At 39.7% G+C, this 24,853-nt stretch overlaps 1 protein-coding gene and 1 long non-coding RNA gene across 2 annotated transcripts in view; one reads left to right on the plus strand and one right to left on the minus strand.

Moving 5' to 3' along the window:
- The window catches only part of TXLNB (taxilin beta), a 40,227-nt gene extending 16,828 nt beyond the window's left edge, over positions 1-23,399 (minus strand). Inside the window, exons 1-6 of the mRNA XM_019951910.3 lie at positions 23,312-23,399; positions 20,634-21,086; positions 14,016-14,107; positions 8,565-8,735; positions 4,347-4,541; positions 2,401-2,520 (exon numbers count right to left, since the gene is read on the minus strand). Coding sequence (XP_019807469.2) covers positions 2,401-2,520; positions 4,347-4,541; positions 8,565-8,735; positions 14,016-14,107; positions 20,634-21,072 — 1,017 coding nt within the window. The 5' untranslated portion in view covers positions 21,073-21,086; positions 23,312-23,399. The remainder of the gene's footprint in view (positions 1-2,400; positions 2,521-4,346; positions 4,542-8,564; positions 8,736-14,015; positions 14,108-20,633; positions 21,087-23,311) is intronic.
- Positions 1-24,853, plus strand: part of LOC141276034 (uncharacterized) — an 89,085-nt gene that overhangs the window by 13,300 nt on the left and 50,932 nt on the right. The window lies entirely within an intron of this gene.

Below are 24,853 nucleotides of genomic sequence, written 5' to 3' on the forward strand. Positions count from 1 at the left end.
ACGGTGAACATCATGGATAACCTGGTTAGTCAGTCAGGTGGCTGTCAGTTAAGAAGTTTCTATTTTATTTCAAGATAGGCTGATATAAATTTCTTTTTGTTTATTCATGTTGTAAAAAATAATGTTCATTTTTGGTATCAGAACCAAAAATAATAAAATCATTATTTGTAAAAACTTGGAGGCATCTTTTTTCTTATCCAAGTTAGTCTTGACCTCTCCATTTGTAAAAGGGGGTTGTATATGTCCCTCCATGCCTCCCAGTGAGCAGTGAGGATCAATTATTATAGAAGTGCAATTGACTCACTGTAAGAGAGGTCTGAGGCAGCCGCGGAGTGGAAGACCTGCAGCGCCCCCTCTGGCCATCTGAGCTGTGTGGCTGCAATGTACACGGCCGGCCCCTGCTTGACCACAGGGGCCCTGTTGTGATGGGTGGTTCCCGATGAAGAAGGAAGAAGGAGGCTGCCTGTTCTTGAAATGAAGAACGGCCCCTCCCCTCCCCTGCAGCTCTGACTTGATATTTCATCACTTTCAAAAAGAAGTGTCAGAGCTGGAACCCAGGAAGGTAGCCGCTAGCTTTGAAGAACTGAGGGAGACTACCTTTCTTTGACTTGTACCTGCTGTTTTGCTAAATCAGGGAAGGAAAAGAGGGCAGCATGCTAGTTTCTTGCTAAGGTTGAGTCACTCTGTGTCTGCCCCCCAGTCTCTCTCACATGAATCTTTGCCTAGTTGTTCCTCTCTCATGCCTCATATATTAAATACCAAAGGTACTGATATTCTGTAGGAAGCATATCTTACCTGAGAGTAATTACATCAACAGTGGAGTATCCGTTTTCTTGGATTCTGAATAATAAATAAATGCTTTACTTCTTACTTTGAGAGCTAGGTTGTAGATGGATTTAATCAATTAATCTTTTTATTAAGAGCACATGGACATCTGATTTGAAATTATGCAACGTCCACCAGGTTATGTTCTCCAGAATTTATCCTTTTGTTGCCAAGTTTGAAAACCGAAGTTTTAAAAAAATTCCTATTCTAACAAATTGAAATGATTATAGTCTGATTTTAGGCAAATGCAGAGCTTGTGATCAATTGTTAAATGGCTACATTTGAACAACTGGTCCATTGACTGTGTCAAATCTCTCTCTCCCCAGCAACAGACACTGCTTTAACTCATGCCTCTGAAACACATCTCTGAGTGTGATGTACTATCACAGAGCTTGGGCTTTGGGGACAGATACACTGGAGACGTGACCAACACATCTCGGTCACTTAGTAGTGTGTGACCTTAAACAAGTCACATATCCTTTTTGAGCCTCAATTCTCTCACCTGTTTTGGAGTGTTTGGGGTTAATGAGTTGTCAGTAAAAGCCACCACTCAGTTTCTTAAACCAAAAACTCAGGAGTCATCCTTGACTCCTTCCTTTCCTCACTGTCACCATCTTCCTGTTCAAAGCATTGCCTGTTGGTTTTACATTAAAAACATAACTTTTATCCACATCCAGCTCTCCTTCTCCACTGCCACCTCCCCAGTCCAAGCCGTCGTCAGATCTTGCCCAGATTGCTGCCTAGCTCTCTTCTTGCTTTCTTGTCCCTCTTTAGTTCACTCTCCACCTACGAGCCAAATTCAGCTTTTACAGATGCAAAGCAGATCATGTCACTTCCTTTGCTAAAACTACCCAGTACTTTCCTATTACATTTAGAATAAAATCCAAACTACATTTCAAGCTTACAGAGCTATACAATTTGGCCCCTGTTTACGTCTGCAATTTTATTTTGAAATTTTCTCCCATGGGTCAGCCTGCTCTTGCCACCCTGACCTTTTCCAATTTCTGGAGGATGCCATGCCGGTTCCAGCATTAGGATTTTTGTCTCTTCTGCAGACACTGCTGCTGGAGACCTCCTCTCTGACTCCCTCTTATCAGGCAGGGCGCAGCTCAAGCGTCCTCCTCTCGGCAGGCCTTCCTAATCACCCAGTCTAAAGTAGGTCCTCTCCTTCTGCCCCATTCGAGGTTCCTCCTTATTTCCCTAGTAGCACTTACTATTATATGAAATTATCCTTCCTTATTTGTTTTGTTGTTTATTGCGTCTCTTCCCAGTTAGATTCATGCTGGAGTGTGGCCTTCTCCTTCTTGTTCACCGCTACACCCCAGCACCTAGAAGGGTGCATAGCTCATGAAAGGTGTTTGAAAAAGGTTTGGTGAATGGATGCATGACTGTTTTAGGTAAAAAACAGTGTAGTACAGTGTTTCCTACTGGGCTAGCCAATTTCATTCTCCAGGGAAGCTTAGGCTCTTTCTCCATCAGTCTAGTGCTCTATGACTGTTGTCAAAAACAACATTCTCAGGGGTTCTCTGACCCCAAGGCAGACCAGACAAGCACACAGACTCAGGTGATAAGTACATATTCCTTTTCACGTTTGTGTTGCTCCTCTGCTTCCTTCATCATTTCTTGCGCCTGCTCGAGTTTTGCATCCACCAGCTTCTGCTGCAGTTCTCTGTGTTTAAATATTTTGTCCAGGTGCTAAGAAAAAGAAAGTGCACATTATTAAGCTTGACTTATTATTGGTGCTGAAAACAATGTAAAAAAAAAAGTAATGTTGACATAAACACGTGTTCGCTGGGTTTTAAGATTTTAAAAAAAAAGAGGAGAATAAATGCATTGGCATCGCTTATGGTTTTATATGAAAGTCATAAATTGGTGGAGTCCCCTGCATTTTGCACTACACAAAAGTGGCTGCAAAAGGTGGAGGTGCCAGAGTTCAGCAGTGCTAACTCCAAAAGGTCCGAACAGTATTTTTCTAAATTTGGTAACTATTAGATATGGCGCTAGTAATTATGCTAGGCAGCACAGACAATGATGTATGTTGCAAGGGCTACAGCACTATCACTTGGTATTTTGGTGCTTTCTGTGAATATAAAACCACTTTTAATCACAACATTAATTCACTTTATCATGGTGAATTCTCCTCTACATGCTTGCCTCAAAGGGTGGTGAGGAAGCCCTGAGGTAACAGCCTGTGGCCTTGGGTCTGGGACTGAAACAGGAACCCCTGACATCAGCTCTGTTTCTCTGGTGGGCAAGACGAGGCTGAGGGTCACAGGTGAATTGACACGCAGATGTGCTGCTGCCTCCTCCATGCCTTTTGACCTCTTGACTACCTTGGTGAAGAGAAACTTCCAACTCTACCTCAGTGTGGAGAATTTCTTGGTCATTAGGAGGTCCCACTGGCAAGAGGACATGTGGAATTCCATCCTTGGGCCTTACCTAGAACCAATCCTTGGAATATACAACTAGTCTACCAGGCCATTCCCATATGAGATCTCTCTGAAGAGTATGGACATTTTCTTTTTAGCTCCTTCCCTTTTGTTTTCTCCTGGACCTCCACTTCGGAGCAGGATTGGTCTTCGTGACAAGATAAGACGGTAGCATGGCCTTATGGCTTACTGTGAGGAGTTTCTTGATTTACCTAACTGCTATTACCACCTTCTATTGGCTCAGGTTTTTTCTTGATAAAACCTTAGCATGTTGCCAACAGGGCTACTTTGACTATGTTATATTACATTTTAAGGCAGATATTTAAAATTTGGGTGGGATGGGAAAAGGGATATGATATATCAAAATCCTGAGGGGGCATCTGGAGTCTTAAAAACATATTGAATATTAAAGTTTAATTTTGGAATAATAAAAGATCCTTATAGTCCCCCTAATGTAAACCATTGACAACAAAACTCTTTGGCTTTTGTGTCTATGGATAAGTGATTGAATCTCGTAGCCTCTGCTTCCCATCTATAAAATGTGGATAATATGTTATCATCTGGTGCATAAGATTGTTGAGACAATTACATGACATATTGTATGTAAAGTATAATACTTAGCACATTGCCTGGCACAAGCTAAGCATAAATAATAATGCCATTATTACTATAATTACTATATAGTAATATTTTATATATTATTTGATTGTGGGGTATATACAATGCAGACTTTTAATTTAGGTGACATAGTAATTCTTAAGAGGGAGTGTGTGAGGTATTTCTTGGTTCTGTAGAGAGAGTTTCAAAAAGGCTGAGAAATACTATTTTCAAGAATAACTGTGTTCACGGCCCACCACTTTCTATTTGTTACCTTTGCAGTGATTCCAGTTTTGAAGAAATCCTGTATGACTTTCAGCCAGGTACTTTGTAATACCGTCTGTTTTTATTTTGGCTAGTAAAAGAAATCCAATCCTAAATATTAATCAGTCGAGAGGGCTGGCCATAACTTTGTCATTAACCAAGTTCCCCACCTTCACAACCCAGATCCGGTTTTATATGCAGTGCTTCTAAGTTGTTTGATGTGGTTCTCACCTCCTCTCTGAGCTCATACTGATCAATGATGCTTTTTAGTTTCTCTGCGAGCTCAGTGTTCTCCTGACAGAGCTTCATATTTCGCTCACTCTGCTGCTCGATCTGGGCCTGGATATCTGTGAGTGTGCTCTGGAAATGACTTGTGATCTCCTTCCTTTTCTCTTCTTCCTCACGTGCCCTCTGAAGGGTTTCCTCCTGTGGATAGAAAGCAAACTCTTGTTATGCTGGTTTACACGCACCAGGGTTTACAGAACTCAGGGTTTGGTCAATGAAAGGAGATTAGTGTGCAGGGTAAGAAGGATGTTTTTTCCTCAGCTCTCTAGAGGTAACATTGCTCAGCCCCAAAATAAATGCTTGAGCAAAGGTTTTAGCTGTGAATACACGGTTACTCAGAGCAGGTGCAGCAAGGGCCTTGAATTTGATAGTTGGTGATGAGTAGGCTTGTTTTAAAGACAACGGGTCCCCTGTTGAGTGAATAAACTGCAGGGATTTCTAACAGACATGCAGCCCTAAGGTTCTGATCTCTTGGCTGTAGCCTGGAAAAAAAGGCCACTTGTAAAAAAAAAAAAAAAAAAAAAAGGCCACTTGGTTTTACTGATTGATGGGACATATCATGTGTTCCTTTGGTTTGGTATAGAAAGAAGAACAATAGATCTTATGCCTCTATAAAAATGATGGCATATTAATCACATAATTGTATTGCCCAAGTTTTTTAAATATAAGTGATCACAGTATAAATTTTTTTTAGTTAAAAAAAAAAAACTTTCATCAAAAAGCTTGAAAAGGAAACTAAGATAACCATAGATGAATTACAGCAATTCAAGAATGTAAAAGGAAATCTTAGAAAATATGCTGCATATTTTTTTATCTATATAAATTTATGTATTTATTTTTGGCTGTGTTGGCTCCCTGTGGCTGCACGTGGTCTCCCTCTAGTTGCGGCGAGCGGGGGCCACTTTTCGTTGCAGTGCACGGGCTTTGTGGTGGCCTCCCTTGTTGCGGAGCACAGGCTCCAGGCACGCAGGCTTCAGTAGTGTGGCTCGCGGCCTCCAGAGCTCAGTAGGCTCAGTAGTTCTGGCACACGGGCTTACTTGCTCCACGGCATGTGGCATCCTCCCAGACCAGAGCGCAACCCATGCCCCCTGCATTGTCAGGCGGACTCCTAACCACTGTGCCACCAGGGAAGTCCCCTATGCTGGATATTTTTTGAAGGAGCAATCATCCATTGTGTCTCATAGGGTAATGGAAATGTTCAGTGTAAATTTTGAATTTGAAAGCAATATTATGTTTCAAATCTTCTTTAACTCTAAAATGAAATATCTAATATTCTCCTCTTCTACTTTGTTAACATTTAAGAATTGAAAATTAACTTTTATATCATTGCTGTTCTCTTTTCTCCTAAATCAGAAGTCCCCCTTCATTGCTAACTGCTGACAATGTACCCAAATTTTCCCCATATCTATATTGAGAATTATTTGTGTTGTACTTATTCCTCTCATTCTTTTAAAATAAAAGGGCTTAATCTTGCTACATCATACCGAAGATAGAGACACTGCTGACAAGTGTTACAGACATTTTAGTATTCCTTTAGTTCTGATTAATTGTTATTATGAAAGCTTGCTTCATTGTTGGCAAGTAAAATTATACTGCATTTAGTTGCCTACCATGATCAAATTGTGTAACAGGATTTTTAAAAAGAAATGCCGATTGAAACAGAAGTAATTGTGCAAATCTTTATTATTACAGTAGAATAATGTGATCAAAATAAAAGTTGATGCTGAAAATACATGCTCTGGAAATATTTTAATTTATCATTACGTATCCCCTTTCTTCTACAATATTTGCATATTTTCTGACTCTAATATGACTCCTGATATCAGAATCATAATTTATTCATAGTATAAACATTTATTGAGTGGAAATTTCTTAGGGATATTGTAGAAGAAATCTACACTTCCTAATCTGAAGAAATTAACTATCGGAGATGTTATTTCCCTGAACTTTGAATGCTAACACTTACTATATGTATTTCACTAAAAGTGATTTTGGCGTCTTTTAAGAGCAGTTGAATATACATGTGATAGTGATTGTCTCCTTATTGTTCCCGATTAGTTTAGAAGCCAACAACCTCCTAGTCGTAGAATTATACTCCATGATCTGAATGTCATTTGCATTTATAACTATTCCATCCATGAATGAATGAGTAAATGAAAGGACCACCCCATGCTACCCAGCAAGTCTGAGTTTTTCACTGGCCACTGGCTAGAGAAAGAAGGTATGGCAGTTAATATGGCAGTAAACACATAGCACCCAATCCTGGCCAAAATCATAGCACCCAATCCTGGCCCACAGAATGGCGTCTTGCATTTTACATTACATTGTTTTTCAATGAGAGAAAAATAAATGTACTGCAGTCATAAAATTTGAGTCCACTGGTAAAGAAAATGCAATCATTTGGACAATGTCGGAGATAAAATTTTCTTTATCATGCAGAAAATTCAAAGTGAAAATTAATAATGCAAAGAAAATTGAGGGACAAAATCTGAAATAACTAAGAAAACTTTTCAAGCATCACTGTGCATCTTAGAACCAGTGCTGTGCCTGGGACACAATCCATGGGTATTCAGTATATGTTTATTTAATGAATCAATAAATTATTAATTTACATATAGACATATGAATAGCTTGAACTAGAAGATTCCTATAGTCAAAAATTGATGTAATTAAAAGAAAGAAGTAGGCAATTTCACAATTATAGTAGGAGATTTTTTACACCCATCCCTCAGCAATTGATAGAGCAACAAGACAAAAATTCGGTAAAGACATAAATGATCTAGAGCTAATTGTTACTTATGGAACATTACACCTAATGTGTATGTAAAAGCACTCAGCACAAGTCCTGGCATAATAATGCTAATTAATTCCATTTCCATAACTGGAAGCCATTACTGAGGGTGTGTGGGTATAGCTACAGGATCTCCTGCCACTTGCGTCATTCTGTCTTTGAATGCTGTCCAAAGAGATCAAGCCACATGATTCCATCCACATCATTAAAGGAAATTTAACTTTTATCTCCTTACTATACAACGCTACTGAAAGCCAGGAGATTTATGTAAGCACAGAGTGCTATTACTTGATTACATATCTGAAGTTGAGGATGATGACCCCATTCCCATATAACCTGGGTTTCGATTGTCCCAGTGCAATGATTAAAGAGATGTCAGAAGCCCATCTCCTACAACTCGTAATTTGAGAGTTAGAGTTCATCACACTGGCCTCTCATTTCCCAGATATCGGAAAACAGTTTTGGGATACGAGGAGCCATTATCCTCTTCCATTTTTCTTCCTAACTCCATTGTAAAAACTTAGCGATGATCTTAATCTCTCTGTTTCTTAAAGTATCTTCTTTTAAACACGTGTAATAATAACTATCTCACAAGAATATTGCTATCTAATTAATTCTTGTTTGTCAAAAGCTTTAGGATCTTCAGCTGGAAAGGGGATTGTGGATGCATGCAGTATTATCTTGGAGAGCCCTGCATCTTGCTTCACTGGATGGAGCTAGTGTCTGTGTGTAATCAAATTAACCACACTGCTAGAGGCTTACGCTGTAATTAATGAAACCCATGCAGACTGACTGAAGTGATCAGTCTATTATTTTTAGATTGAATAATTAAGCTTGAAGAGCTTCACTGTTTTTTCGAGTAGCTTCTTTTTTCAGGTGACTATTGACATTTTAGCTCTGAATCTTGCCTTATTCTGTCAGTTAGCTTTGTGTCAATTTATTTCATGTCATGCAGATTTCATTATTGTACAAAAAATGTTGAATTTTTATAAATTTGTATTTTAAAGAGTAGAACTAAGGCCTACCTTAAAAAACAAAACAAAACAAACTCAACATAAGGAAGAGGAATGGCACACATTTTACTAAAGGTCTGCTCCACATCAGGTACTATGTGAGCACCTTACATGTGTGGCCTCATTTAATTTTTCCCTGACCACGCAGCAAAGTTGGTATAATCTTCATTTTATGGATGAGGTAACAGGCTTGGGAGGTAAAATAATTTATTGCAAGTTACAGGTGAGCAAGTGGCAGGGCTAGTATTTGAACCCAATTCTCTCTGATTCTAAAACTCACACCCTTACCGTAAGTAGCAGAAGCTTGTGCCTACAGAGCATGCAAGAAGGTGTGTTATGTGGGGCCTCAGTGACACATACCTTCAGTGTCTTGTTGTGTCTCTGCAGCTCCCGGCACAGACCCTCCAGTTTGCTTCGTGCAAGGATAGCTTTGCTGTGTTCACCTTGTAACTGGTCCTTTTCTTTTTGGATCTGTGCCTGTTTCTTCTGTAGGAGTTTTAACTTCCTTTGCTCAGAGCGATGCTCATCCAGCTGGATGTGGGGATGCAAATGTGAAAGAAAACGGCAGGGATCTCTGTTGAGTTGATAGAAAACGACCCAAAGAGGAAACGCCTAAAGACGGCTGTATGGTTGTTTGGAAAATGTTTTGCTATTATCACTGTCCCTCTGGAATCAAAAGAACTTCATAAATGTTAAGTTGGCAGTACTTGTAGATATGGTTTTAAGAGCATAACATTTATGGGTTTTGTTCCTTCATCATTCTTATTATTGATCTCTTTTGCTTTGATCTTCTTGGTGGTCTAGAAACAGTTTTATCTTTCTTGAGTCTAATGAAGTCAGTCAGTATAGAAGCATGTCTCAGAATTCATGATAATGCCTTGCGTTAGGAGGATAGTCAGTGGTGTGTCTGCTTGGTTTACATTTAGTTTTCACAATTCTTTCTCAAGACAAGCTTTAGTAACTATTTTTAAAAGGAAAGTGAAAAGCAGCTTCCTAGCAGACAGAAGATGAAGTCTGTGGTTATGAGAAAGGGGGAGCGGAGAATGTACCCCTCGACTACTTAAGGATTGATGATCTGTCACCAAAGTTTCAGAAATAGCCACTGCACAACCCAACAGCACACATGGCAGGTGTCCTTAACAAGCCTTGCTCCCTGCCCATCTCCCTCACCCTCTGTACTTGTGGTGAATAAACCATGACACTTGTATCTGCTGAGCACAGGTGGGGCCTCTTCTCTCACTTCTCCAGCAGCCACAGCTAAAGTATCGAAATCAAGGGCGGCATGGAGAATGAAACCAATGAACCCCTGGGCTTTCCATCTCGGGATGCTAAAGTTCTGAGGTAGGGCTGCCAGGTAAGATGTAGGACACCCAGTTAAATCTGAATTTCAAATAAATAGTGAATAAGTTTTTAGTAAAAGTATATCCAAAGTATTGCATGGAAGGTACTTTTACTTAAAAAAAAAATGTTGTTGGTTTACCTGAAATGCAAAGTTAACTGGGCGTTCTGTATTTTTGTCTGGTAAATTTGGCAACACATTTTCATGGAAATCTTGTTGGAATGGGGGGAGTTGGGGGTTCAGCCTCCAGAGACTAGCGTAGTAGGAGTGTGGATCCCAGATTGATGATCAGTGTGGCCACGAGCAAGCTGGAGCCTTTTTCCAGACCCATTTCCTCTGCTGCACTTAGTTCCCTTAGAACCTGAATGGTGCATAGGCCAGGAGGGTACTCATCCTAATAATGACCTTCTTGGCTAATGAAGAGGAAAAGGCCTGGGAGCCTCTGGGTGCTTCTGGACCCCAGGTGCTCCTGGTACCTCGCAGAGCCAGATGCAAATGGATACACACACAGCGTGAGCCCTGATACATGTCTCACTTACCCTGTCTTGAAAAAGCATTTGTTCTTTCTGAACTAGATGAACAGGACTGTCACACTTTCTTCAGTTTACATCTTATTTTAATCCTTTCCTCCCTCCCTCCCATCAGCCTGAAATGTCCATGATAAACCCTTGCCAGATTAAGCTGGGGCTATTCATACATGATGTTCTATCTTCATACTTCAGGACATTTTTTACTTATTAGTGAGAATTAGCATCAGGAAAAACTAAGTCCGTATTACTATAAATATCGATTGAAATTGGTATCCTTCTTGAGGTTCAGTTGGAAAACCAATTATATTTTATTATATATTTCTCGTGCTAACCTCATGTTGCACCATAGTTATTAGACAGGGGTGAAACTTCTCATACTTGTGTTCATACTTTATATGACCTATTGTCCTTTCTTGACATTTATATGTTGTTATTATTGTTATTGCCATTTTGGTTCAGACTTTACCTTTGGAACATTAAACCATTTGTCAGGGTTTCTCAACCTTAGCACTGTTGACATTTGGGGACAGATCATCCTTTGCTGTGGAGGCTGTCCCCTGCATTGTAGGCTGTTTAGCCGCATCCCTGGCCCCTACCCACCGGATGCCAGTGGCACCCCGAACTGTGACATCCAGAGTATCTCCAGAGACATTGCCTACTGGCCCACGGTTGGCAAAACTTCCCCTGTTTGGGGGAACACTGCCCTATGTGTGGATTTATCTGAGCATCAGGAGGAGGATACCTTGCATGTGTTTCATAAGTTGCAAGAGAGGATTTGTGCTATACCTCACTGGCCATTTAAATGTTCCAGTTTTAAGGCAGGATCATACACATCTGAAATATAGCTAGGTCTGTCTTGCTTTGCTCTAAATAGAACCCCTTAACTTGCTGACGATTTTTTTTAGAGTGTGGCTAATTTTGTTCCATACTTCAGATTTATGTGAATGCATATGGGGTTTCTTAATGAATGAAAGCAAACGTATTGCCGCTGGGTCAACTTCAGTCAAATGCTGGCCTTGTGATTTAATAATACCCTTAGACATGTGTCTTCTGTACAATTCTAACAGGCATATAAGATTTTTATCTGGAATTTCTCTTGTTCTCTCTTTTTTTTACTATTAAGTTAAAAAAGTAAAATTAATGCCAAGTAGTAACGTTGTAACTACTTTTAAATGGAGGAAATTTGCAAAAAATATTTCTTCCAGGTCATTTCTTAATTTAGTCATGAGGTGTCCTTATTTATTAATGAACTTATCCTTATTTATTAGTAAATACAATAGTTGATGATATTACAGGATTTAGAATCTGTAAGGATGAGTGAGCTAGGGTGACAGTTTGATTCACAGCCTTGAATTTAATGATTTATTCTATGTTAACACTTGTATTTCAGACACTCTCCGTATTAATATCTGAATCAGTGAGCAGGGAAAATAGCTTTTAAGTGTCCAAGTAAAAGATTGAAATTCTTCATAATTTTTCCTTTCTGAAAAGGATATGTGATGGTGTTTGGGGGTCAATTTTCTCCTATTCATTTTTTCTAGAATGATATTTTGAGTTTAACAGTTTATTATAGGGTATGATACAAATGCCAAAGTATAGTAAGACTTGAATTGAGTAGAATTTCTGGAAAAATAACCTCTGTGGGGTTGACTTCTTGGCTAGGAGAGTGAGTGGGCTTGGGGAGTTCCTGGAGACCAGGGTGAACAGCCCTGGCTCATGAAGAAAATCTTGGAAAGACTGGGTAAGTGGTTTTTTCCCGATAATCTGCTGTGGGGCTACAGCACCATAAAGAGTAGTAGTCTAGAAAGATGCCCGGTTCATCCAAGTATGGAACATGGCACTAGGAACTAAATATGAATGGCCTTGGTATGAGTGAGTAAATTGAAGGGCAAAGGGAAATCAATGTAGTAATTATTGAAAAGAGCAAGGACGGACAGGTGAGGATGGGGCCAGATTTTTGGGAAAAATATTAAATTTGACACCTACCATTTTATGGCACTGAAATTGCTCATGAGTGGTTAACAGCCAATGTTAAACAAGTTGCAATAAAATTGATACACTAATACTTGGTTTATAAATTTCTGCCATTCTTTTGGAAAACAATATGGCCATTAAAAAAAGCATTTATACTGCTTGATTTAGTAATCCCAATTCTGAAACTTTTTCCTGGGATCATAAAAGAGAACGAACAGATCTCATGCATGATGATGTTCACTGCATGAATGTTTGGTAAAACAAACACTGGAAGGAGTCTAAATGTCCCCAAATTAGAGAACCAGTAGATAAAGTCAATTAATGGAAAATTACATAGCTTTGACAAAATATAATTATGAAGACTACAAAGTACATGGGAAAATGTCTGTCATATGAGCCAAAAAAACAGATACTAAATTATATGCACCTTATGATGGTAGTTATACAAAAGGTATCTCTGAATGTATGGCAGAACTGGAAAGGAAGACAGATAAATCAACGATTGTGTTTTAGATTGTAGGATTAGAGATATTTTTACTTGTATATTCAGCATTTTCCTTATATTATTGTGATGTGGTTTATGTGATTAAAAAATAAAAGTATTGTTGGTAGAGTTAAGCAATCACTAGTCATTCAGGGTTTCAGAATTTCTCTGGGTCTGTTGCGTGACAATTCAGCATAACAGGACGCATCGAGGTGCAAGGAAGAAAGGAAAGAATAAATAGGGATCACAGTGCTAAAATTAGAGTAAAAAAAGAAGGAAAACAAGTCACTCACTAAACTCTGCTCCATCAATAGGGATAAGATGCAGCCAGAGACCTGAGGGGTTTGTGGGTCTCAGTTTTGGAGACCTTCTTTAAAAAAAAAAAAAGGAAAAAACTTAAAAAAGAGAATTATGTTCAGGGCCTCAGAGGGGCCCATACAAGTGAGAGGCACTTACTCTTTAAGCTTCTTTGCTGTAAGGTAAATCTGCCTTCAGGGGCAGTTCAATCTACTGCCTGGAGGAATTGTTTTGTTGTGTGTAGGGGCTTAAGTTTCATTTTCCTGTCACTGCTTCTCCAAAAGAAATAAGAAAGTGGAAAAGAAATGAGGGAAAGAAGCAGAAATGAGAGAGAGGTACATTGCCCAGCCTCACTTGAGAGGACACCACATCTCCTCAGTGGGTCTCGTACACCTCAGGGGTGGTGCACGGAGCTCAGGTGCCACTCATTTAGCCAGTTTTTGTGAGGGTTCACTGAAACTAGGGGGGCTGGCTTCACTAAACCCTCCTCTTTCTTCCAACTGGCCTATTATAAGAGTACTGGCGAGGAGACCATCCACTTCACAGATTCTCTGAAGTCTGGGAGTGGCTTCCCTTCCTGCCAGTGGTCCTACCTTATAGAGAGGGAGACTGCATGGGAGGACCTATAACTGGAAACAAAACAATCCATGTCAAATGCTTTGCCATCGTGGGGGACAAGGAGAAGAATGTAGATCAAAGAGAATGAGTGAATGAATCAATCAATAAAGTCATCAAGAATAAATGAGAATGTGTCACAAACTGAGGGGTGGGATTAACCCTCTGCCTTCTTGAGGGGACCACCCCCTCAAAAAATCTGTGTACAAGAACCGGATGAAAGTTTGCCTTTATTCTAGTGTATTTCTGTTTTATTACAAAGGCAAAAAGAACTTTTAAATATTCACAATTTTTAATTATGATTCTTCCATCTCCCAAATTATGCACATAATTGAAGGTGGAGTAGACTCCAACTGTATCCTCTTTCTTCCTTTTGCTGTTATTCCTCAGTTTTCCTGTTTCTTTTTATTTCTTTCTTTCTTTTTTAAAAATTCTGCCTTTATGAATTCTGGCTTTGATTTGTCTGAGGTAACCAGCTATAATGATATACCTGAAAAACTAACAGCATCCTTTTCTCAGCTCTAACCAGAGCTTGAATCTTTCTGACAAAAAGGGCTAATCAAAGAACTTACCAATTCAGCATACTTCTTGAATAAAAAATCAAGCTTTTCCTCAGGAGTTTGCAACTTGTTCAGATTTTGCATTAGCAGATTGGCTTCTTTGCCTTAAAAGAAAACAAAGACCATAAAGACATTTTAAAAAATAAGTGTTGAACTTGATGTCAAATGATAAGAGTTAGAATCTCAGGTTGTCTGCTTGTTAGCTGCTATCCAACCTTGGCCAAGCCACTTCACTTGTCTGAGCCACAGATGTAATTTTGTTTTTTTTCCCCTGTATGAAGGAATGATACCTATTTTGCAGAATAAGTGATTAGATGAGAAGTTTGTAAAAATGTGTGGTACAGTGTCAGGCTCCTGGTAGATTCTCAATAAATGTCTGCTATTAGGGTAGTCCCCAAATTTTCATCCCCAGAATCCATTCTTGTTACTTCCCCCCATGTTCTAAATATTCCAAGGGATTTTGAACATTCTGAAAATATTCAAAAGAATAAAAAACACTGACTTTATGAAAGAATAAATCATCCACTTCCCCATGTTAATTATCTAAGAAAAGAAGCAAACCAGCCTATCCAAATATCTGACTACTGTGAAACAGCCAGCATTAATACATGGAGCTGTTAAAATTCCAGCCCAAAGCAGAGAAACATGACAGTTTAGGCTGCCCATGTTTTTGGTTTTGTTCCTTTAGTACCTCTTTGCTCTTTTGTGGGGGAGAGGGGAACCAATTCTCTTGTTTCTGTGCATGAGCCTGCTCCATGAAGTTTGGGTGGAATGACTCTGGTTGTATTTCCTAACAAGTGGGGAATAAAGTCAAAATATAGAGAAAATGGACCCAAGACATGCAGGGCCTTTTTCATAGGCCTTTTTGTGTCTCTCTGGCTGCAGATTTAGCCTCCCTGGGTCTTCCCTTCTCTCACCCAGGCCTTAATCTCTGTTGGCAGTTTCATTTTGTTTCCAGCTGGAGTTTATGCTACATTTAAAAACTCATCTGTTCCTGATTATTTGACAGTGAGCCTCAGATTCTTTCTTTGCTTTCCCCATTGTTCTTCCTTTTGTCCTCTTCAGCTCACACTGCCTGGTTAGCCTTTCTGTGATGCCTGGAAATCTTGTCTTTCAGTGCCCACTGGGCTGAGCATTGTAGGCAGGAGCCAGACCCTGAGGCCTACGTGTATGTACCACTGAATGTATCTTTGCAAACAGCAGGGCCAAGGTGGAGCAGCTTCTCCATCCTCACCCACCTGTGACGGCCACCCTTTCTAATCAGGGTTGGGAGGTCAGACCATACAGTGGAGCCCAAGTTTCCTGATATAAATCTGCTTAAGAATATTAACAACTTTGACAACCTCTCCCCCAAGAACAGCCATGTCTCCTTTGCTGGAATTTTTGCTTTCATCCTGGAGAGGCAGATATATCATGGAATTAGGATTGCCAGATGAAATACAGGACATGGGACACACTCGTAGTAAAAAATAATGGTTTGTTTATCTGAAATTCAAAGTTCCCTGGGCAGCTTGTATTTTCATTTGCTAAAACTGATAACTCTAACGGCATCAAAGAATTTTAGGTCTAGAAGGAACTTCAAAGAGCACCCAGACAACTGGTTAATTTTATAGATTAAGAATCGAAAGCCCAGAGAAGTCCAAAGTTACATAATCAGTACTGGCAGAGCCAAGGCTTGAATCCAAGGTTTGTCTACTTGCTCTAAATCACTCCACTCCCATGTGGAATTTTGATGCCAGGGAAACCTAGAGAAATTAAAGGAAACTTTTTTGAAGAAAGTGACCTCATTCCTAACAGCTGGTTTCATCTATATTTGCCCAGTGAATCAGCTCAGATTAGAGACACAGTCTGAGACAGGGGAGAAGGTGGGGGTGAGTGGTGCCCCACCAGCAATCCAATATGGCCTGTGGCATAACGCTGCCTTTAAACTGGTAAGCTCTGCGCTCCGCCGCCACCAGGCGTGGCCTTGAGTGATTTCTGTAGCAGCAGGGACAGACTTGTGTTGGTCAGGCCATCCCCTCACCCTTGTCTTCAGTTTGTGCTCACATGCTGACTGCTGTCCTGCGTTGGAGGATCATCCATTAAAGGCAAGAGCCTGCACTGTTGGCCAGATTCGGCCCAGGACCCCACACAGTGTTTGGCCCACGGCAAGTGTTTAGTTACTCTTGGTAATAATAGAACAAAGCCAACCTGTGCACTAATATCATGTAAGTCAAGTGAACGCTGTCCAGAAGACAACTCTGTGATCAGCTAGAGGAAAGGCAGGTCTTCCCCTCCCCTGTGACATTTAGTGTATGCTTAGCATACCTCTCAGTGTGAGTATCAACGTAGAAAACCGTATCGTGTCTTGAGTGAGTCCAGTGGGCCTCTTTTTCTCTCCACATTCAGTATCTTCTCCCCCTTTTGTTTTCTTTAATGATGAGAACAGGTGTTTTTTGTTTTTTTTTTAATTGTCACACTCACTGAGGTGTCTTTCTGCTCTCATATTCTCTTATTTTGTATAGAAGTTTAACATTCAGATGCATCAGTCTGCCCTTCAAAAATGATTTCAACAAAAAAATCCAAGAAACTGGAGACAAGCATGTATGGAATACGTAACTTTGTAACGTCAGAGAGCTTAATTTGTAAACTTCCATTGGTTTCACTGGACTAGAGTGCTGTGTGGGATTATGTTGAGGAGGGGGATAGACAGAGACCCACTCATCTTCTAAGAAAGGCTATAATTTACAATTTTAGGAAATGGGGTCATTTGGTGACAGTGTCTGACACAAGAGGAAAAATCGGCTTTATGTGTTTAAGGTGCTAGCAATTTCTTAGCTATAACTGTAAAGAAAACTTTCTTAAAACAACTTTGAGCCTAATAATGAGATTATTCCAGGGAAAACAAAATAAAGCAAAACCTTACAATAAAAAAGAATAATATCAGAAAAAGCAGTAAGAAATAAATACATCCATTCCCAACTTGGGTCAGAAGAAAGTACTCATCATTTTTCCCAAGACAAATTTTTCTTTTCTCTTACTTCACTTACTCCTCCAAACCCTCCTTTCCTTTCAGGATCTGGCCTAAGTTTGAGCTTCTCTATGAATCTACTCATAGACCCTTCAGTCTCTGTGGATTCCTCTCTCTCCTAAATTCTTCTGGTTTTCTACCATTTCTTCCAGAAAATTTAGTATTTATATCAAAGCAACAGTTTATTTCCTTCTCAGAGTGAAACTAGAAAAAAAATCAAGCTAAAATCTTATAAAATAGACTACCTGGGAAGGTGACCATTCTAAGGCAGAGTAAGTCAATGGCCAAAAAGATTTTAGAAAATCAATGTCCTAGTCAAGATGCTACTCAGAAGGTAGAACTGAAACTCACCTGTCACTGGAAAGATGAAACCAATTAACTGAACTGTAGCTCAATTAAATGCTCCTCAACCAACGTATCAATTATTTTTATATATCTTTGGCCCTGTAATATTAGTGACTTCAGGTCTGCATCTTGCTTTCTTTATGACTAATCTCACAACCACATCAATTAGTTGAATAATTTTTTTTTTGGCAGACTTTAAAACTCTCTAGGCTTTAATTTCCCTCTCAGTAAATCAGTGAGTTGACTAGATAGATTCTGAGCTCAGAATGGACCTGTGGATCAGCTTTGTTTTTCTCGTGGGTTTATGCTTCAAACCTATGAATTCCTACTCAATCAGTTATCAATCTAAATATCAGAAGGGATATTACATTTTATCATTGTTTTGTGCTTCTTACTACGTGGGACTTGTGCAGCCCACGTAACGCTGACAGAGAAGAGATTAATAAGACACTTGTGAGCTGGAAGATGGGGTGGGGGAAGGAAGGGGGACACTTAGATGTTAAGAGGACATGTCATGGTGCTGTCTCATGTGGAATCTGTTTTTCGTTTTGGTCAATGCCACGGAGAAAGTGACTCCACCAACTAAAGAGATTTCAAAGTGTTCCCCCAGCTGCTCCAGTGTATAATATGTTAACTGTGGGAGGATATGCAGCCTGTAAAGGAAAAACAAGTCTTGAGTGCTTGGGTTGCAGAGACATTTCCCAAATATTCAGAGGTGTTCTGTGAAAGATGGGTGTTTTTGGTCCAATAAATTTAGGAAATGTTGTAAACTGTGCCCATCACTATTGGAGATTTTTCACTATTGTATATATTAGAGGTCAGAGAATTCTGGCAGTTAGGAGACAAGCTTGGTCTGAAATCTCAAATATCCCAAAGTATATACTTTGGAAAATTTGGGGTTATTGAGTCAGAACATTTCAGTATCTCAAATGTATCAATAAAGCAAATGTTATCTGATAAACATACAATAATTAAAGACTCATCTTTGATCAAATATGTAAGCAAAGACTAAAGATACATCTTCAGGTATGGATTGAATGACATACTAATATTCTATAAAAGCTTCAAATAGTTTCTAAAAGAAGACCACAGCCGGCACTTTATATTTTCTCCACATGGGTGGAGGAAGAACTTTCTGAAGCATCAGAACCATTGCTTCCGCAATCTGTTTGTGTCAAAATTACCCAGGGTGCCTTGGCCCCAGTCCAGACCTACCAATTCTGAATCTCTCTGCTCAGCCACAGCATTTTTGACAAATTCTGCATTTGATTCCAATGCACAGTAAGTTTGAAATCATTGGTCTAGACCATAGTGTAGTATCATTTAATTGAAAAATAGCCAAGAAACCTGTTAAAACCACTTGCAGATAATTGAAATGATGTTTAAAATATTTAAATTAGCTTAAAAATATTGTTTTGGGCTTCCCTGGTGGCGCAGTGGTTGAGAATCTGCCTGCCAATGCAGGGGACATGGGTTCGGGCCCTGGTCTGGGAGGATCCCACATGCTGCGGAGCAACTGGGCCCGTGAGCCACAACTACTGAGCCTGCGTGTCTGGAGCCTGTGCTCCGCAACAAGAGAGGCTGCGATGGTGAGAGGCCCGCGCACCACGATGAAGAGTGGCCCCTGCTCGCCGCAACTAGAGAAAGCCCTCGCACAGAAACGAAGACCCAACACAGCCAAAAATAATTAATTAATTAAAAAAATTGTTTTAACCCATAATAGAGCTGAAATAGTACAATGTTTAGAAGAATATACTGATAGTGTTCAGAGGAACAGCATGAAAGTGTCAGCAGCTTATACACATGTAATTAGAGTGGACCCACCTGGGCACTCTGATCACAAACATTGGTTCTGATAAACATTCAGTTGAACTTTGGTAACTTATTGAAAGTGGCAGAATTAGTTGTGAAATTTTTTCTTTCTTTAAGAATTTTTTTGATTATTTGGTAAGTATGCAGTTAATACAGACTTTGAAATAACTTATGGAAGACAGAATAGAAACCAAAATTGGTCATGTTTAACTTCACCCCTGCTTTCTTCATACCTATCCCCCCATTATAACACATAGGAATTCCTATGTAGAAGTAGTTTCAAAGTGATAAAGCCAAAGAACTTTCCTGGTTTGGAATACTTAAAATCATTCACCTCTGCGATGTGATTTTGTTTTATCTTACGGAAAGTTTAACAATGACTAATGTAAAAGGTTATTTCTGAGATGCCTTGGATAGGGAAGAAAAAATAGCTCTGTAACACAGAGCAACTTTATTCTGTTTCCCAGAGTTCCAAAACACTAAAGTGATTCTAATCTTGCACTTTAGAACTTGGTGTTATCTGGGTTCATCTTTATGCTAAGTAGGTAAAGTAGCTGTCTGAATGTGTCCTTTAGCCCTTCTTGAAAGCATTGCCAGCAGTGGTTTCACGCGCCAAAGTGAGGTCCTATGACAGCATAGACATACTTTGGGGTTTACACGTAACTTGTCCACTGGAGTCTGACTCCAGTGCCCATGATCTTTTACTCTCCCACACTGTCTTCCAGAAACGAATAAGATGGGACCACTGTCTCAATAGATTCTCCCTCCAGCTTGCGAGGCAGGTATATAAACAAATGATTGCTGCAGAAAATTTCATGACGACGGAAGGTGATGCTAACTACCTGGGCATGTCAGGGAATGTATCACATAGGAGGTGGTAATTGTAGTGAGTGTTTCAGTGAAATTCACCAAGACAAGCAGAGGGACGCTCCTATGTGCAGTAACATGCTCTCACTCATAGCTAAACAATTAACTCTCTCATCCTTCTTTCACAGCCATTTTTGGTGTTACCAATCCTCCGTGCTCTCCTAACAATTTTCCTGTGCCTGTTGTAGCACTTATCCTATATAACAATTAGTGTACATGTTTATTTTTCCCTCCAGACCTAGAGCTCCTTAACCAAAGACTTTTTTATCTTTGTGTACCTCATAAAGACTAGGCATTAGTAAATATTTGCTGAACCAGTGAACTAATGAGAGTAAAATTGTTTTCTGAGATTTTCAACATTCTATAATTAATACATTTCTGAAGAGCTTTGTTAAATTAAAAAATATTTTATATATGTAGTAATGGAACACACTACTAAGGGGCTGAGGATAAGTACAGTAAGGTACTGGTGATCCTGAAGGAAGCTATTGTGGTAAAATCCAGATATGAGATGTGGCTCTTAGCAAGATTGGAGGAAGTGCCCCTTTTTAGGAATAATTCAAAGAAAAGTCATACATTAGAATGTAACTACTTGCCTAATCCTTTTAGAATTTTCTTCTCCAGTTTTTGCTCTTTATTGCTGACAGGCTCTTTGGACGTGGGCGGCTCTCCAGAGGCCGGAGGTTCTCTCTCCGTCTCTTCAGCGGCCTCCTCGCAGGCCCTGTCCTCATTGTCAGGTGGTGCTGTGTTCTCAGGCTGCTCCTTGGCCGTGGTGGGACCCTCTTTCCCTGCCGTGCTGACAGCAGACCCGTACGTGTTAATGATGTCTTCCAGTTGTCGGTTCAGTTCTTCAGAGATATCATGGGCTCCCCGTTCAGGCTGCACACCTGCCTCCTCCTCAGGTGCTAGGAGTGGGGTTGAGGAATCCTGATCATCTTGCTTCTCAAGGCCATTTTGACTGGGCAATACTGAACTGTCCCCCACAGGTGTTGACTGTGGCTCCCCCGACAGCTGTACAGACTGATTGGTCTCCATACTGGGAGTGGTATCTGGTGGTAAGCACAGCCAGCGTTGATGTGGTTAACCCAGTTACAGGTAAATGGTAAGGCTATTCCCACATGGGCACCTACTAATTACAGTTTCTAACATAGAATGAATGTACTTCCACAAACCGTCAATATTGCAATTAGTTGAGTAGGAACAGTGAGAAGCATCTTTCCAAATCGAGTCTTACCATTAGCATATTTTTGGTTTTGGTCTTTAAATTCTGATAGTATCTCCTATTACTGATGTTAACAGAGTAATTCAAGATACCGTTTTTCATGGTCATATTTGTCATTTTGCTTAGAATAGCCAGTTTGTGATGCCATTCTCTTATATAATTCTATGTAGATTTACAGTCGTTATAAATACATAGATATATACATTTAACGTTTAAATTTAAATTGGTGCTTTTTCCCCAAAGTTAAAACATTGAATACAAGAGCCATTGACCTTACTAAAATCATTCATAATGATAACATTCTAAACTCTATTTTAATCCATATTGAGTAGTATGAGTCCATTAATATAAATGAATTATTATATTGGATACAGGAGATACTTGCTTGTCTGGTATTTTCCTTTTCCCAAATGAGCAACATGTAATTGTCAATCAGAAAAACACTTTTTATTTTCTGAAGTTCAAACCAGCCTCATTTTTGGAATAAGAGAGAATGAGGAAAGGTATAAATTAACTAATGAACTTGTATGGAAACATGGTGATGCTCATAATAACAATTCCTTGAGTTTCTATACCTTTTTGTTCTGATATAAAAACTGACTTTCTTTTAGAAAAAAAACAGATTGCAACTTTCTTGTCTCAGTCAAGGAGCTCTAGGATAACAATACTTGTTAAGAAATAGAAATGTCTAAAAAGCAGGGAGGGAATGAACTAGGGGAATAATCCAGGTATAATATGGGCTCTTTGGAAATAGGGGGTGAGGAATGGGCTGAGGGTTTCTGGCTATCACCATTTCTAGTGTTGCAGTACCTTTGGCTTAGACCTTTAAGTTATGGTGCGCTTTATTTGTAAATAATATTTAATGGTGATGCTGCTAATTAGCAGCATACAATTACGACAGGGTCCTAATAACACACAGGTTTTGCTGTTGTGGTGGCATGAAAGCGAAAACGAAAACATACTGCTCCATGTGCTATGCAGCTTCCTCCTCTGGTTCTTAGGGCAGGCAATGTCAAATGCTCGAATGCAAACAACAGAAAATTCAATGTACAGACATTGCCACCTACCTGTGGCCCTCACCAAATACTCATTAACTTTGAAGGAAGTACTTTTTTCTCTCATTTATTTTAATTCACCATCTTTATTATCAAACGATGCAGTAAACAGCTTCATTGTCTTCATCACTGGAATTCTTTATCCTGACCCCTGCTTGTTGGGCGCACACATCTATATATAACTTGTGCTTCCCCTGAACTTGGAGAAAGACACATGGCACCTGCTGTCCAGCCAGAAGTTATTTTAAGCTCTTCTAAAAGGAGCCCTGGCCTTTAGCACTTCGTCTTTGGAAATCAAGGGAAGAGAATACTTTTTAAATCAAACTGAAAACAGTAAACATTTATTGGTTTAAATCCATATGTGGGTTTTAAAGTGTTAGGGAGCCTCCTGAGGATGAAATAAAATCTAAAGTAAACCAAACTTTAAAGCAATGAATTTAAAACTGATTGTCCATAGGAATTTTAGTGTGGTTAGTCTAAATGCAAGCGTTTTGTTTGTATTTGATTTATTCTTCATTCATCAGAGGCCATAATCATTGATTTTTTTAATATTAAGTCCATGGATCTCCTTTAAACTCATGCTCCACATTTACTTTAAAACAGAATAAGTGAGTTGTTGTAAACCACAGGACAACTCAATTCCTAAAAGTAGCCTCAAGACAAATCCACAAGAGGAAAAAAACAAAGAACTCTGTTACTTTTAAATTCTCTTTCTATATCAATCAGTTTTACAGCAAGGGATTATTTCTGTTTTATTTTCTATAAACTTCATTGCCCATCTTTTGCCTCCTCTGAGAGAGAATTTTTCACTTGTCCTGGCAGTCCCAACAGATTACCACACACACATCCCTTCCTGAGCAACACATTTTAATTGTAAATAAAACAATGGAAAGTTCTTCAACAGTTCACTGGCAGTCTCAAAGTTGCAAGTTTTGAACACCACAAACCGCACCCTACATCATCTCACAGGGCTTGGGGGAGTGTTTTTCATACTTACCAGAAGGCAAGGTGCTAAGCAGAGAGAGAAAGGAGAGGCAAGAGGCAGCAAGCTAGTCAAGCAGCAGCAACAGCAGGAGACAGGCGGGGGCTGAGTTCTTACCAGGAAGAGAGAAACCAAACACACACACACAGCAGCAGGAGAGCAGGGAGGGGGTGGGGAGGGGAGAGGAACATCCTGTGACACAGCAAGAGAGAAATACACTCAAGCTTTAGTAGCTGTCTCCTGGGCAAATGTCTTAGAAAAGAGAAGCAGCTGGTACATCTTATCAGACTCCATGTTTTGTCCTTTAAAAAATATTTAAACTCTCAGTACATAGCCCCTTTGCTAGCGCAGTTTTTCACCATTGTTGTTCTTCGGGGCAGAGATCAGTTTTTCTTATTTCTTGGTTTATTTCCAGTGTGGTCTATGATTCATCTTCTTTTTTTACCACCTTCTTATGCTAGCTTAATTAGTGTCAAGTTTCTTATAGGAATCAAGGAAAAAGAAGAAACATGGCATAACAAAAAGGAGATGGTAGAAACACTTTAATTCTTATGTCATTGTTTGGTTTTGTCCTAAAATTTGAAATAAAAATTTAGACAGCTCTTTTGGCACTGGGTTTAGTGCCATCTTCATGTACATGCTAATTGGCGTGACCTCAGACCCCACGTCTTACTCAGGTAACTGCCTTTACTCAGGTAAGCCCTGGGGAAGCAGTTGCTTTTTCTTTAGTTGCAGGCTTTCCCACCTTCCACAGTGACTTTTCCAAGTCTTTCCCACCATCTCAAGCCTTCAACCTGTTCCTTAATCCTCCTCAGAAAAATAACCTCCTCTTCATTCACCATATAATGCCTCTTTCTCTTAACCTACGTCCATTCCCCTTTTCTTCTCTTTCTGGAGAATGTGTTCCCACACTTTTCCAAGTTGGGTTCCCCCATCAGAGTTTCTGCTCTTGGGACTGGCTGGGCATATTGATAGCCACTGTGTTAGGCAGAAACATGCCACCAGAAAGACTTCCACATCCTAGTCCCAGGAACCTGTGAATATGCTATGTTACATGGTGAAACAGACTTTGCAGATGTGATCAAGTTGAGGATCTTGAGATAGACACACTATCCAGAATTACTTGGGTGGGTCCCTTGTAATCACAAGGGTCCTTGTAAATGAAAGAGGGAAGCAGGAGGGTCAGAGTCAGAAAAGAAGATTTGATGATCCAAGCAGAGGTCAGAGTGATGGAGGGACACAAGGCAAGAAATGTGAGGACCCCCGAGAAGCTGGGAAAGACAAGGAAGCACATTTTTCTTGAGATCCTCCAGAAGGAATGCAATTCCGCTGACACCTGATTTCAGCCCAGTGAAACTCATTTTGGATTTTTGACCTCCAGAACTATAAAAGAAGAAATTTGTGTTGTTTATAAGCCACTAGATTTGTGGTAACCTGTTATAGTAGCAAAAGGAAACTGAAATAATCCTACTCTCCAACTTTTTTTCACCCCTTTCTCCAAGTTCAGGGAAGGCATAGGTTATAGATAGATGAGTACCCAGTAAGTGGAGGTCAGGA

Source organism: Tursiops truncatus, chromosome 12, assembly GCF_011762595.2.
Source record: "Tursiops truncatus isolate mTurTru1 chromosome 12, mTurTru1.mat.Y, whole genome shotgun sequence".
Taxonomy (NCBI): Eukaryota; Metazoa; Chordata; class Mammalia; order Artiodactyla; family Delphinidae; genus Tursiops; species Tursiops truncatus.